We start from the raw sequence: 15,915 nt of genomic DNA, 5'->3' as shown, positions 1-15,915 counted from the left end.
TTTATTGATTCCTTAAAGACAGTCAGAAATACTGTGGTGGGTACACTGATGAAATAAACACATTAGATTCATGTACCTAAATCCCATCTAGCTAATATGGGGGCTTCATATTAATATTTATTTTTACATAAGTATAATTTCTTAATTTTAGTTCTTAAAAAGCACATTCTTGGTGTCATATTTACCTTGAGGCAATGTGTAATTCAGGTTGAAAACATTAACAGTATTAGTATGCAACCAGTACTATTGAATATTAACACTTGGTATGCAACTAAGTATCAAAACCACTTCCAAGAAAACCAAGAAGGAGTTTTAGACAGCAGACTCAAAAAATGCAATTATTCAAAGCAAAATAATCTTTTCAGTATATGCAGTCTTGCTATAATCCGATATTTGTGGGTTTGATGAGTGCATATTTGTGATGAAACTTCTGCAAATTAATTTACCAAACTTCCTCACTAAGCATTTAGATCTAGCTTTTGAGTGAGTGCTGAAATGAGGTTTACAGTGGGAGGTTCAAATCATTAGTTTGTTGTCTTGGTCATTTCATTCTCTGTGGGATAGATTTATGCATGGTGCAAATAGCAGACATAAGGGCTAACACACAACAACAGTCTACAAAGCCCCATAGTTCTTGAAGCACATTGTTGTATAACTTGGCTTTACCTAGGCCTGTGTACCAGATTGGACAAGGTTTCTACCATCTCCATCTCAATTTCTACTTATCTCTTCCAAAAAAAAAATTCAAACAATATCAGGACTGAAAGAGTTCAGGATGCAATTCTCCTCTGCCCAAAACCCCCTCAGGACTCCAGTCACAAACACTGACTGCTCAGGCTCTGTAAAAGTACTTCACTAGCTGTGTATCTAACATGAAACCTCACTGCACAGATGTATAAACTCAGTCTATTTGTTCTTTTCCAAAACTTACCTTCTGATGTGTACAAAGCACAGAACACAGAAGGAAATAGCAGACAGCCAGAATTTCCTTTCAAGTCTTTGGGAAGTGTGGATCTTACACACCAGTGAACAGAATTCTTGAAAATATTCTGAATAAACTCCATTATGAAGGAGGGTTGTGATTCAAAACTGCACTGTTGATTACTTTTTATCAAAACTCTTAGCAGCCCTGTTAAAAACTTAAACACTATCTCATCACTGCATTTCAAATGAACATGTATTCATTTTTAAATACGTAAAGCCTTTTAGGCAGATATATATGACTTTCAAAACTATTCTAGGGAATTGTAGCATGATTTTCCTCTATTTGGAGAACTCATTTCAAGGTTTTTATTTCTGCTTTGTCTGCCAACTTCAGTCATTTTGTTGAAGTGTTTAACATAAACATGAAGTATTAGAAAAAAATCTGTAAAAAATGTGTTTAACCAGTTTGAATGATAGTATTTAGGGAAAATAATGTTATTCCTATTCATACCCATTTATGAAAAGGACCTTCTCTTAACAATTTTCTCTCTCTTTCTTTCCATAGAGCTGATGTAGAATGAACCCTGAGTCTAAAATAAGCACTGAGGGGGGATAAGAGAGGGATGTGAAAGATACAAATAGGGATTGCTTAGACTACAAGATATTATCCACACTGCTGTCACTGAAAACACAAACATTTCTACTTACCCTTTTTTATTCAGACACAGAGAAAGAGCAACCCTGAAAGACAATGGATGCCTGGTGCCAGGGACAAGAGCCCAAACAAGAGGAACACTGAGAGCTAACATCAGTGAAGAGCTTGGACACAACCTCTGACAAATCAATCTCCAATACTCATCCACTTGGCAGGATGCTGCACAGAGGGACAAGTCTTTCCAACAGATAAAAAGGACAGAAATTCTGCAAGACATCATGTGAGATATCCTCCTCAAAATTTCAGCCTATGGATTTAACTTACAAAAGCAATGACATGAGCCTATAATAAACGGGAATAGAGCAAACAATTTATTAATTTTCAGAAACATATCAATGATAAAAAGACAATGTAGATGCTCTCCAACACCCAAGAAAGCCAAGTGTATTAATAATTTCTATTTGTCTTTTACTCTTTAGTCTTCTGTTACTGAGCTAAAACAAGAGCTATGGTAAAACAATCGTGGTGCTGGTTTTTAATCTTTGTAAAAAAATAATATTGGTACATTCTGCTATTCTGTCCTGGCTTAGATATCATGCAGCCCTGTAATGCTTCTCTCCAGTTAAGGAACTATAACTAATAACTAGACCCTGAAAGAGCTAAAAAATAAGTTTCATGGAAAGATTAAAGATGATTTGGGGCCTAGAGCACCTTTCTTATGAAGAGAGACTCAGAGAGCTGGGTCTGTTCAGCCTGGAGAAGAGAAGCCTGAGAGGGGATCTCAACAATGTTTGTAAATACCTCAAGGGTGGATGTCAAGAGGATCGGACGAGACTCCTTTCAGTGATGCCCTACAATAGGATGAGGGGCAATGGGCATAGACTGTAGCATAGGAGGCTCCATCTGAATATGAGGAGAAACTTCTTTACTTTGAGGGTGCCAGAGCAACTGGAACAGGATGCCCAGAGAGGTTGTGGAGTCTCCTTCTCTGGAGACATTCAAGACCTGCCTGGGCACACTCCTGTGCAATCTATTCTAGGTGAACCTGCTTTAGCAGGTGGGTTGGACTAGATGATCTCCAGAGGTCCCTTTCAACCCAACCATTCTGCAATTCTGTGATTCTGTTATTCTGCGATTCTGTGATTCTGTGAATGAGGAAATCCAAAAAATAGACACAAAAAAAGAAATGTGTTTTCTAGTTCAGCCACTCTCTCTAAAGAACCTTCTGCAGTTGTAGTGAGAGATGCTGTAACAATCCTTTCAGTCATTTCTGGATTTGACTTTTAGCCTCATTGAAAATTTCTGTTCTGGCTATAATTGAAAAATACGAAACACTTTTTCAAAGTTTTATTGAAAACTGACAAGATGGAAGTGTGTGTAACAATGAACTACCTGGCTATGACCATCTCCATGAAGAAAGGTTCATATTTCTTGACTCTAGAGTGAAAAAATAGAGGTCTATCATCAAGAAACTAGGGAAAATTGTTGTGTACAAACAATAGGGAAAACCAAAGATATAACCACAGTAAACAAAACCCCACAAAGTCAGAGGAAAGCTAAGGTTGAAAGGTGAAATATAAAACTTTCACAAAGCTTACAAGTTTAAAATTCAAGCAAAACTGATTCAGGCTCTGCCACCTACTTATTGTGTGTTGTAGGAAAGCAGGAAAGACTGTTCCTGGTGACAATTAGAAAGACTGCTCTGAGGCAAAATTTGGTAAAATTTTGGAAAATCTTTCTTCACAGCAGACCTCATATAAAGGCTCTCAGTGCCTATGTGATCTGTTTTACAGAGAATAACTATTGCTTGAAGAGCAAATATGTTTCTCATTTATTATTTATGGTTTTTTATTCTATCAAGGACATCAGCAGTTATGACTATCTCAGAAATTTTAGAAGTTAAAGTGTCAGTAGAGACTGGAAAGAAAGAAAGTCTGAAAAAAGCTGTGAAAGTACCTTCCTTGCAGTGCTAAAATCAGCGTTAGCAGCATATGTATTTATAAAGATATGTCAAACTATCAGACTTCAAATAATTGACTTTGAAAAAAAATTAGAATAATAATCAGTTTTAATGTTTATATTATTTCCATTTTGTTATCCTACTAATCATAATCCAACCAAAAACACCATTCACCTCAGAACTACCAAATATTAAATACTTTAATTCAATTACAAATGTTTTAATTAGCCTCTTTAATCATAATTTAGCCTTATAACTCTTTAGAAAATTCATATATGTTTTTTTTCTGATTGCTCTGTTCAATTTTGGTTTGTTTGTTTTTCTAAACAATGCAGCTTTTCTTCTCTCAGGCCAATGTCAAAATTAATTTGTAACACTGATCTGGTTGGAAGCCTAAAAGGCATAGCATCATAATACTGAACTTAAACATTTCAGAGAAATATCAACTCAAAAAGACAGAACAGTGAAAATAAAATCTGTTAATCACATGTTTTGGTTTGCCTTCCTTGATTTCCATTAGTTTGCAAAATGAAGTTGAAAATTCCTGTTGTACATTGGCATTTCCTTTGACATTAAATACTGTGGTTGACATACAATAGCATTTTTGTGACACAGCTAATATAGATACACCAATATTTTAGTCACAGTAGTTAATTAAAAGTGCAATTTGCAATAGAGTTCTGGCCAAGAGTCAACAGATTTAGTAGCTGACTATTTGGGGCAGAACAGAGAGTACCATCTTTTTAACTTAGTCAAAATGTTAATCCACAACAAAGATCAAAAGGTTTTCATGCTTAACGCATTTGGAGAATAATCTCAACCTCAGATTTTACCTCCTAAATTTATCAATGACAACTTCAGCTAGCCTGAAATCAGTCAAAGACAAAATTTCCCTGGACTTAATTATTCTTCAGCAAAATTGTAATACTGGAGAAATAAAGGGAATATGAATAAAAACTTACATTCTAGCAATAATACTGAGTCACAGATTGCACAAAATATTATATTATCATTAATGGGAACCCCTATACTTAGTGAGGAAAAGAGAAACCTCACAAATTGCTATTAATTCAGCAACAATAAGGGTTAGAATGCCATTTTATCGACTTTGTGAATCAAAACAGCTATGCGACAACAGTGTCCTTAGCCCCAGTCCACCCATCATTTTCAACATGCCACCTCCTTCTTCCATACTGTATACACACATTTAACATCTCCAATGGCAGTGAGCACCCTTTCCATTTTTGATAGGATTTGCTCATAAGCACTGTTGCTCTTCACAAGATGCTAACCCAGGAGAAGAAAAAAACAAAAAAACAAAACAAAATCAAACAAAACCGGCAAACAGATGATGCAAAGCGGTGAAGTCATGTGCTGACTTTTGTTGCTATGAAAAATTCCATGGGAAGGAGTGCTCCCAACAGCCATGGCTATGAGAGTTTCGAGCAACAGTAGTGTCCAGCCTAAAAACCCATTGTGACTAAGGGTCTTGCCACTCACACCGTGAAAGTAGAGGACCTCAGGGGCTGGGACCCAACCTTCCTGAAAAGATCTGAGATTCAGTTTGGGATCCTCTGGAGAATTAGGAGGATATGGTCAAGAGCCAAACTTATTCTTCCCATGAAGCCTTTTAGGGAGGAAGCTTATAAAATGAGAATATTTCCAAGCTTCCAGCATTTACAGAAGAAAATATCAATAAATCCTCAGTGTAGTAGTTTACATTATCAATTCAGTAAATGAAAGAGTACTCATGGTAAAAACTAGTCACCTTCATGTTTGACAGAATATGTGATACTTTGGAAGCTACTATTTCAAAATTCACATGTTGAAATTTTCTACTTGACTGCTCATACATTTGAAAATTATTTTATAATTATCAAAGGAACATGCTAAATTAACCCTGAAACTTGTAGCAGCACGTATTAAATTGCTCGCTCTTACCTACTTACCTGCAAATAGACCTACCTATCACAGTATCAGCTGCCGTTCTGATGCACTGCTCTCTGTTTCAATTAACACCTCCGCACAGAGCCATTAGAGCCATAGCATCAAATGACCTGACCCCTTACTGTGGTGTCACATCTGCCTGTGTAAATGGACACCCAGATTTCTCCACACATTTACACACCGATGTCAAAAGTGGTTTAGGAGCTAGGGATTAGGGTCAAGGAGCTTTTCATTAAATTGTCATTTAAGCATAAGTGACTTTCATAGCCTTAGGTAAGTCTCATTGTGCCTCAGTACCACATCTTTAAAATTGGGTTAATATCATCTCCCCATTTCACAGGAATACTGTAAGTGTAAATACTGTGAAGTCATGAGATACTAGAATAACAAGGTCAAGATGTTCATACCACCTTGGTATGTAGCTGTGGATACTTGTATTTTATAATTAGTAATAAAAGAAGAATCATTTCAGAAACTTAACATCATCAGAAAAAAACACCTCGAGAGAATCAGTAATATATACAGTGACAAAAAGAAAATAAATGTCTGGTTTTCCTATGAAATGACTTTTCATGTGAAGCCTTAGTAATGTATTAATCACAATTGAAGCAAAGCTTGAAAATTGTAATTATCACACACACAAAAAAGTAAACACAAAAATCCAGAATATCTTCTCCAAAGGTATGACTACCTGTGAGTCAGTGACCAAATAACTTTTAAATTGCAGAGCATATGATGAAATATTTAGTATCATTGCAACCTAGCCTGTAACATCAAGATGCTTACTGCATAACCTGAAAGTTTTCATAGAAAAAGTAAATACTTCCTAGTTTTAAAAATATTCATTTTTAATACCTATACACATACATAGTATTTTATGTCTCATATATAATTATGAATGTTCAAAATAATTAAAAAAAAATTCATGCAGAAAATAACTTATTGCAGGAATGGTAAGGGCAGATAAAGTAACTTTCAGATTATCCTTCCCTTCTTTTCTCTTAGAGATTTTATATTTGTGAAGATTTTTCTCCCCAGTGTGACACATTCTCCCTAATCTGTATGATTTGCAATGAGCTTCCCGAGGACCTCTTACGTCAGAGTTTTTCCCATTACTATTTTCACCAAAAAAAAAATGTAATCCAGACCAATATCCTGACAGTTTATTTTTAATGTCACTGACTTCCTTTAAATGGTTACTAAATAGTGCAAATTAAAAAAGACAGATCTGTAGAACAACACAATCGTGCTGATGACCCAACTTCCAAGCTAGATCTTTCAAGTTTATTTCAGACTGACTCCATTCAGGTCTTTCAGACTGTTCCCAACATTGTGTTCTCCTACAGTGCACATTTACCTTAGTTTCATCCAAGAGGAATCCAGTTCACCCATCTCAAGACTGGTCCAGAATATAAACCAAAGTACAGTCAGTGGAGACAATCAGAAGATTCACTGTTCTAAACTAAACAGCTAACACAAGTGTTCTTATCATGTAAAATCTATAAACCAATTCCCATCTTTAGAACTACCAGGATTTGGTACTTCCTTATTTCAGTGACATTATTCCCAATTTGTCTACAATAAGTAAAATCAGAATACAAGTTTAAAAGAAGTTAACAGTATATATCTTATACCATTTACCATATATGCAAAAGATTCAGAAACTCACCATATCAGTATCTGAAACAGGTCCAAAACTGGTCACATAGATGTTAGTGAAGACTTCAGTAATACTGTCTGATATAAAAAGAAAAAAACAAGCAAGCATTTTAAATGTACAGTACTTCTTCAAACTCTCAATGCAAAATTATGGGACATTTTGAACAATTTTTTGTCCTTATTTACTTCTAACCAGTATCCTGTTGTAAATACTGGGAGTCTCTACTTGACTTAACACAGAGGTTATTAGATAAGAGTTTGTCCCACTGAGTAGTTTGTTTTAGTTAAAGGACTATACAACCATCAGCAACTACACACATATTTCCCATTTCTCCACCAGCAAAAATAGCCACACTGTTACCACAGTAGTCCAGTTCTAAACATAAAGGCCTTTGTTGCAGAGGTGTTACCTCTGTTGTTGCAGATCGTTCCAACTGCAGTCTTTCTAGTTCAGGGCTGTATTCTTCATGCAGAATAGCTTTTTCAAAGCCAAAGACAAGAAAAACCTTAAAAAGCAATTATTGACTACAACAAATGCAACACTCAACAGCATCCTACTTTTAATTTGGTATGTTTTTAGGTGCCTTGTATTTTAACATAATTGTTCCTTCCCTTGATATGCTGTGCTCCTGATACATTGTTGTGGTACTATAAACACTATAAGAAAATGTTCTTCCTAATCATTGTAGTCAGACAGCCATGAAATCAGAATATTAAATATTGTACTGCAGGGAAAAATAATTGCTGAGTTTTCTATCTTCAGTTTTCAATTAGGCTCAAAATGGAATGATATTCACTAAGAGGGATATCACACACTTGCAGGAAATTTCTTACAGCAGTTGCCAACTACTGTCTGCACTCAAGACAGTCAACATGAGAAATTCTCTGCCTTAAAGCCAGTTGCTGGCTGGAAAATAAATATTTGAATACAACTAGCTGCAATTTGAATAACCCCAGAATTTCCCATTCCTAAAAGTAATACAACTGCCTTTTAGATGAGTGATCCTGCTGTTATACTATGAATTCCATATTTAATCATCATTTAATATAGATAATTAATCATTTCTATATGCCTAAAAGCTACATTCTGCCAAATATGTGGTATAGGCAGATTTTACTTTTAATTGTATTGAGGCTAACAGTATAATCACTGCCCTCTCTTGGTAGAAATCAGCAGTGATCACCCATGATGGCAGATGTTCTACCAGCCACCAGGCAAAGGCAAGACCTTTCTATGAGTGCCCGCAGTGTATTTTCAAAGGGATGTAGCTGCAGGGATGAGGTGATCTTGTACTTTCAGAAAACTTCTGTAGCATGGGGAAGGTACATTCCTGCACTCACACCTTTAAAAAAGCTTGAATTCCCTTCTGCAGTGGAACACTACACCCCTGTTTATCAGAATACAGAACTTTGTAAAGCCTTCCCAACAAGAAGAATCTTCTTTCCCAGATTGTCTCTGCTTTTTAAGCAAATAAATGCAGGCTGATTCTTACTATGTGTCATTCTGAAAGCTGAAAAAGCACACTTCCCCTGCGTGTTCTGAGAGATGCTGTTTGTGTAACAGAGACTTCTGTAATCCCATATGCAGCATCTATACACAAGCTGAGTTGACTTGTACTCCAAAAATCTTTCAAACTCATTTTAAGTCAGTGGACAACAAGAAGTGCTAAATCTGTACTGTTCAACAAGGATAACGTATGAGTCTGGCTGAAATATCTTACAGAAACCACAAGTACAGTTCAGAAGGCTAGTGACTACATGTTGCCTGTGGGAGACTCTCCAGAAAAAACGATTATTCTCGCCAAATGGTTACCTGGCACAGGCTGAGATGAAATGGAAAAGTGACAGGAGAGATACTCTTCAGGGGGTAAAACAGTGCTGCAGGGACTAACTGTGAAATTTGGCCTGTACTGTGAAATTTGGTCTGTACTGTGAAATTTGGCCTGTACTATAATGACAACATGAAATCTTAATTACAGTTACATGAAAAACAGTGGTGTTAAAAAAATATGATGGACAATCAAGTATCTTGACAGCAGAAAACCAAGGCTAATTTCAATTATACTGGTATAATTCAAAGGAACCCTACTATTAGCAACAAGGTCACTTGGCAAATCTTAATCTGCACATACTGCCCCCCAAATGGTTGGAAGCACAGTCCTCTTGTAATGTCACCCTGTTGCTATCAGTTGTTTGCATCTAACTTGATTGACATATGGGAATGAGTTTACAATTTGCATATAGTAAGCTACAGGACATGGAATATTCAGGCTTGCCTTGCATTTCAAGTTTTAATTAAAAACAAAAGTTCCATATATTATCATATTATTTATACATATTTCTGGATCCATCCTCCCACCAGAAATGAGCAGAGATGACAGAGCTGAGAACAAACAAATTGACCACAACATACCATTTAATGCTATTGCAACAGTCTGTAGATTCCTCCTGTTGGTGTGCATTACTCACTTCAGATCACTTCAAATTCTTGGAGTGAAGGATCAAGACTTGGGGAGTGGAGAGGATATGGATGGGAAGAAGGAGAGGTTTGCTATCCATAGACCCTCAGCCGCAAGAGCTTCATTTCAGGTTGCCATAATTAAGAAAAGCACTTCAATGTATATAAAAAATTCTGAGGCAAATTAATCCCTCATAGTTTCAGGAATGGGAATGGATGCAAATTAATCATGCAGCTTTTTTTTTTCTTTTTTATTTCCAAAACTGCCTTAAACCAGCATAGCTCGAGGCAGTGGTGACAGCATGAGTTTCAAGCCAACCAGTTGCTCTTCCCTGATGTGAGGGTTCATTCCAGTGGCAGGCGTCCCACTAGGATGCTTCTCCTCAGGCAAGAAGCACGCCACAGTAGAGAGTGAGGGAGTAGGTAGAACAACTTGAAATGGGGTATGAAAGGAAGACGGGAAGCTGAAAAGTCACAAGAAATGACAAGACTGAGGGAAAAAGGAAGGATAAGAAAGCAGAACAAAAGAAGAAAGGAAGGGAAAAAAAAAAGAGGAAAGTACACAAAAGAGGAACTGGCAGATTTTTATTTCTGTCTCCTATTTTCTCTCAAAATTCTGCATATTTTAGAACTTCTAATTTATACCCCACATACAAGGCAACTGGTCCTTATAAACAAAAGAAGATGAAATGTAATAAATCTTTAATCACTCCTGTTCCCATCTGTTAGTATTAGCAGTCTGAGCCTTGTGTCTGCTGCTTCTTTGTTATTTGACAATTACAATTAAGTTTGCTCTGAATTACAAATTTGAACTGAAGGTTTCAGAATCGGTTTCCATTAAAACAAAAACTGAATCCCTTTTTACAACAAATATTGTATTTATTACTTTGAAAGAATACATGCTTGTCAAATCAAGTCTGTATTAAAACATATCATTTTGTCCTACTAGTAACTTACTGAAAACAATTCAGAGGCACAAAGCACAGTTTCAGATGGACTCTGATCAGAATTCATCCATTAGGCACCACAGTTACAGGCTTTTTATAAATCACATTCTGTCATGAACAGCACAAGTCATCACACTTAGCCCAGTGGAGATTCAAACAGGTCTGGATCATCAGTGCTTGTGGAAAAGCCAAAGAATTGTACTCTAAAAAATTGTTCAATGCAACATGTGTTCGTGCACAAATCTAGAGTCTAGTTTTTTGAGAAAAATTTAGGTCAAGTTTTTTCCACTAGAGTTACAAAATCTTTTTCTTCAATTGACATATAAACACGTAACTAAGAGGTGTGATTTTCAAAAGTGCTTAAATCAATGAATGCCTAGTACTTTTGAAAAACAGTCCAGTTTTTAAGGAAGAATCCTCTTTTGGGAGAAGGGGTGGCTGACTCATTTATACTGTGAGCTCTTAAGTTATTCTGAATCACCACCTTTGAAGGTTAAACAACAGGAACAGGAAAAAGTATGGATATAATTTCTATTTCTGATGTTTCTTTTAGAGGAAAAAAATCTTGGACAAAGAATATGACATGTAGATGACATCGTCCTATGAAGTGCTCTGAAATTCAGCAAATGCTATTATGGCATTGTTGCTAACTTGTCTTGGCCATAAATGTTAAAAGAGAATCCTTATCTGACGTAGCATAGGCAAATTTCTCAGAATATGGAAGCCAAAGGTAAACTGACAAAAAAAAGAATAGAGAGCTAAGAATAAAGAGAGGAAGAAAAGCATATCCTATAGAAGTAGTAAAAGCAATAACTATTAAGATTATGTTTCACATGGTTCTCAAGAAATGGTTTCTTCTGACTCCTTTTCCTTACTTGAACTGTCATTATATCAACACTGGGGGAAAAAAAAAAGAAAAAGAAAAAGAAAAAGAAAAAGAAAAAGCAATAAATATACCAAATTGCAGAAGATTTTGATATGTATCCTTATCTATCCTTAGCTGGAAGGTTTACTGTGTGCTTTAATTACATTTAGGATTTTGCAAACATTAATTATAAGAAGTTTCTCTGAAGAAAATAATTTTATTATCTTAGTTTCTCTGTACTTGGGAAGCTGAGGCAGAAGAATTAAATGAAGTGCAAGTAATGTGAAGCACAGGTGTTTACTAAATCTGGCTTCAGCTATCCAACATTAAGTATCCATACTGGAAAATGTCAACATCATTGACTCATCAAAATTAGGAGTTTAGAGCTCAGTTAAGAGTTGGCATCAGTGCTTTCGTCCATTCCATTATGCCAGCTCTTCTGCTGCTGGGATACCCTTTCTGATGGTCTGAAGTCCTGATGACTTGCTCCTCAGTAGAAGAGCTGACTCAGCTGAAGTAGGCCGATTGGCAGAGAATTTGCACAGGCTGAAGTCTAAATCAATCACAGGCTGAGTAATGGAAATGGTCAGATGGAAAGGTTCCTCATCAGCATTTACCAATTTGACAAAATTGGAAATTTCCACAGAGGCAACTCAATTTTGAATGAGTTCCTTTGGACTGTTGCCTCCCAGGCAGTTTTCAAAACTTCTCTGCTTTCTTTCAAATGTCGCTTCTCAGCTGCCTGCATCTCTGAAGGGGTACAGAGGGTTTCAGCGACTACAGCATGGGGTAGCTAGACATGTGGGGTTGCACACATCTGAGAGCTCTCCCTTTCCTAGAGAACTCGGAGGCAGGATTATCTTTCTTGAAATAAATTCTCTGAATATCTCTCAGATTTGAAAATGATCTGTGTTTTGCTCATTCCTCCTCTCCTCTTACCAGTACAATTAACAATCCTTTCACTTCACACAGTGTAGAGCCAAACACACATGACTAGTTCTAGGTGCATTCAAAAGAAGAGAGGAAAGGAGTACGATCACTGCAAAGTCTTCAGAGTGGACCATCAGCAAGGTTCCAGATGTTTGTTTGCTTGAATCTGGCTACATTATCCATGTGTCAAGGTTACCTTCAAAAGAAAACAAGCTAGCAGATTGGGTTGGACTTTTTTTTTTTTTTTTAATTTGAATTTTCAGTCAATACAACTGTAAATCCAGGGTCTGGGCAGCTAAAATAAAAGCCAATCTGTTTGAGGTAATCCAAAACCATCAAAAGTATTCTTGGTGAGACAGAGCTTTTAAAATATACATACACAGTTCTAATGCATAGCACGAAATAATTTATTTTAAATATTATTTTAAATGTAGAGTAAATAGTACCCAGGAGAACACTGCAAGGTTGTAACTGAAGGGCTGCTACAGCATGTAAAAAAATGTGAACCTAAAATACTGCTCTTTAATTATATCAACAAAAAATAAAAAAGGAGGTCAAGCTGCAGTGCTGTGGGAGCCTTAACCAAGGATTTCCGAGTTTTTGTGGAAATGCTGTCAAAAGTTTGATGTTACTTTAATTATTTTGCTATAAAAAGTATTTAACTGGAAATGACATTGTTCTGACATTGTAATATGGTCTCTAAGGGCACTCTTGGCAATGTTGCTCAAAGGCTTTGAAATTGTCATTCATAATACAAGTCAGGAATTGCACAGGTGAAGCAGCCAGGGTCTTAATCCATCAAACACTGCTCCAACTCAACATGCTCCGCTTATCTGACAAGCTCTTTAGTGTGTCCGTTGACAGCTCAAGACACTCTGGTTGTCAGGGAATGGAGGTCAGAGGAGGTTATGCAATGTGGAGCCGCAAGAACAGCAAAATCCATAGGAATGCAGATACTTCAAAACACTGTTCTGCCAGTTCTTTATATTTGTTTTTGGTGCTTTACATGACATTTTATGTATCTAACCACTTAGCATCTTCATTCTTTATCCACTGTTAAATTACGAGAGTTTCAAAGCCACATGTGCACACACAAATACACTTCCAAATTGTAAATTGAAGCCAGCTGTGAGAAGAAACAAATTCACTTCCCTTCTTGACATCAGCACTTCCCTTCCAATAGCCTCACTCTATCCTCACAATTTCTTAATATGAGCCATAAGTAAACTTCTCTTTCAAATCTCCACCTTTTAACACAGCATATGCAGAGCAAGTTCACTAGTAAGACCTAGTAATATGTGTGTTACTGTTAACAGTTGCTCTCTTGATTAACTCTGGTGTAAATGAGACATAAATTGGGCACTGTAATTGCATTCTTATGGCATTCACTGAAATAAGAATATATTCTGGAGAAAATATTCTGGAGAAAGATACAGGAATTGAAAGCCAGTAGACTAACAGACCCTGCCTGATTTTCCTCTGAAGAGTTTATACCTGTTAACAGACATTCTATCATATACTAAATAGACAGCTCCATGTAAACACTACCAGAGACCCTCTCAAGGCCTACACAGAACTCATGAAATTGGGAAAATCTGTAAAGCAATACTGTACTCTTGAAATAAATACCGTTATGTCATTTAGACTAACAGAATACTTGGTCCTGTGTATAAGCTTATTCTTGAACTGGAAATTTTATTTCAGAAAAGTAGCATTTATTATTCTTAAACTGAATACAGAAGGTCTGAAATAGCAGGAAAATATAAACTTGAGGGAATGCAATACTAAACTTAAGTTAAAAGTAAATGTATCTTTAGAGACAAGTGAGACTTTTTGACAGTTAAAAAAACCCACACATTAACATGAAAAAATATTTAGCTTAACTGTCAACATCCTTTTCTTCTGTAGACTTGGGAAAACATTTTCAGATATGTTTTTAGCTGAGCTAACATCTTTTTTAGGTGTAGGCTACCCACAAAGTGTGCACAGAATAAAATGCAAGCATATCTACAACACAAATAGTGTGATATTTCTCCACAGTCAATTAATTAGTCAGATTTGTCCTGTATGTAAAAACACTGGTGCAAACTGTAAGAGCACTGTTTCCAGCTAGCAAATGGAAAATTAAAAAGTTTTCTCTGTGCTGATTGGTACATTTATCCATAACTAAGATAATTTTCATACGCATTTGACAGGTTTTCAGTTTAACTCTCACTCAAAACGAGAAGCAGCATGAAGATCATATACACAAACATCGTCTTTACTACTTTTCTTCTCTCTCTCTCTACCAAGAGACCTTTAATCTGCAAATCTTGTTACTTCAGGTAATAAGCACATTTCCAAAGGATTCTATGAATGAAAAGCCTTGGACACAAGTGATATCTGAGGCGCAGTTTTAACTTCACTACCAGCTTTGTATGAAAATTTGAAAAAGTCACTCAAGGGAAGGGCTGAAGACTGATTTTGGTGCCCAATTATCTTTTTAAGTATCTTGGACACGTTCCACTAAGTTACTTAAGCTCCAAGTTTCCATGTAAATCAATAAAAGTTAATCTGAATGTCTCAGTGGTTCAGATCATAACGGCTACATTTTGCACTTAGATTTGTCTGAAACTCCTTTACTCCCAAATTCCTGTCTAACATTTTCAGTACCTAAAATTCCCTGGGTGCTTGTATTTCCACCTTAAGGCAAAAATATACTGATGCTGCCAAGCAGCTTAAAGAACTGGCTCTCAACCAAGTCCCAATGAGTTTCTCAAACTATAAATAATTACAAATTTACTGGGCCAAAGACTTTGAGAGAGAAGCAAGAAAACAAGCAAGAGACTGATACCACAGCCTAGCAGTACTCAGGGGATGTAGCAGACACAAATTGAAGTCTCTGCTCAATATCTAATTATTTACACAAAGCAGAACAATTCCTTCCAAAGACTGAGGAAGCATGCCCTATCTTAGAAAATTCACCTTTGTGGTCAAGACAGACCCTGACACTCAGTAACTGGAGTTCATGTATCTGCTTTAAATCAGAGCATGCACTTGAGAAGAGGTGCCCTCTCTCTCACAAGTTCCCATCATCCCAGGCTATCAGCTACTCTCATGGCTCTTCTCAGGGAAGGAGGAATGGCATGAGATCTAGAGGGGCCACACCACTGTGGACAGATGAAGTGGGAACTGGTAATGTTTTCCCACCCAAACATGGATGTTTCACCCATGTTGGTAAGAAAAGGCTTCATCTGCATGCTTCTCTTCAGCATTTTTTAATTAGTTAGCTTGACAAATCCCCACTTAGTCTATTGACTTTATGAACTGCTTTTGCAGACAGTCAGGGCTATGCCCACACCATTTCTGAAGGGCGTCAATAGTCCTAGCTTTCCCCATGTTCCACAAAGGAGGCCTGGCTGTTTGAAGCAATGAATTCCACTACACATGGGGTCCAGGGGATGCAGGCACTGCCAAAGCTAAGCCTTCAGCTTGTATGGGGCTAACTGGCTAAAGACTCTGAATGGCTCTACAGTTCAGCGGTACAAAACATGGATCTCAGTCCATGTTCTGATACATATATAGATACTT

The 15,915-nt window shown here is 36.6% G+C and overlaps 1 protein-coding gene across 1 annotated transcript in view; it reads right to left on the bottom strand.

Annotated features, from left to right (window-relative positions):
- GABRA2 (gamma-aminobutyric acid type A receptor subunit alpha2) overlaps nt 1-15,915 on the bottom strand; it is a gene marked incomplete at both ends in the record, with an annotated part of 55,292 nt that overhangs the window by 23,156 nt on the left and 16,221 nt on the right. The window contains one exon of the mRNA XM_080344052.1: nt 7,156-7,223. Coding sequence (XP_080200178.1) covers nt 7,156-7,223 — 68 coding nt within the window. The remainder of the gene's footprint in view (nt 1-7,155; nt 7,224-15,915) is intronic.

The sequence above is a fragment of the Nesoenas mayeri genome, assembly GCF_963082525.1.
Source record: "Nesoenas mayeri genome assembly, chromosome: 4".
Taxonomy (NCBI): domain Eukaryota; kingdom Metazoa; phylum Chordata; class Aves; order Columbiformes; family Columbidae; genus Nesoenas; species Nesoenas mayeri.
The sequence above is the reverse complement of the archived record's forward strand: the minus strand, read 5'-3'. Positions and strand labels throughout refer to the sequence as shown.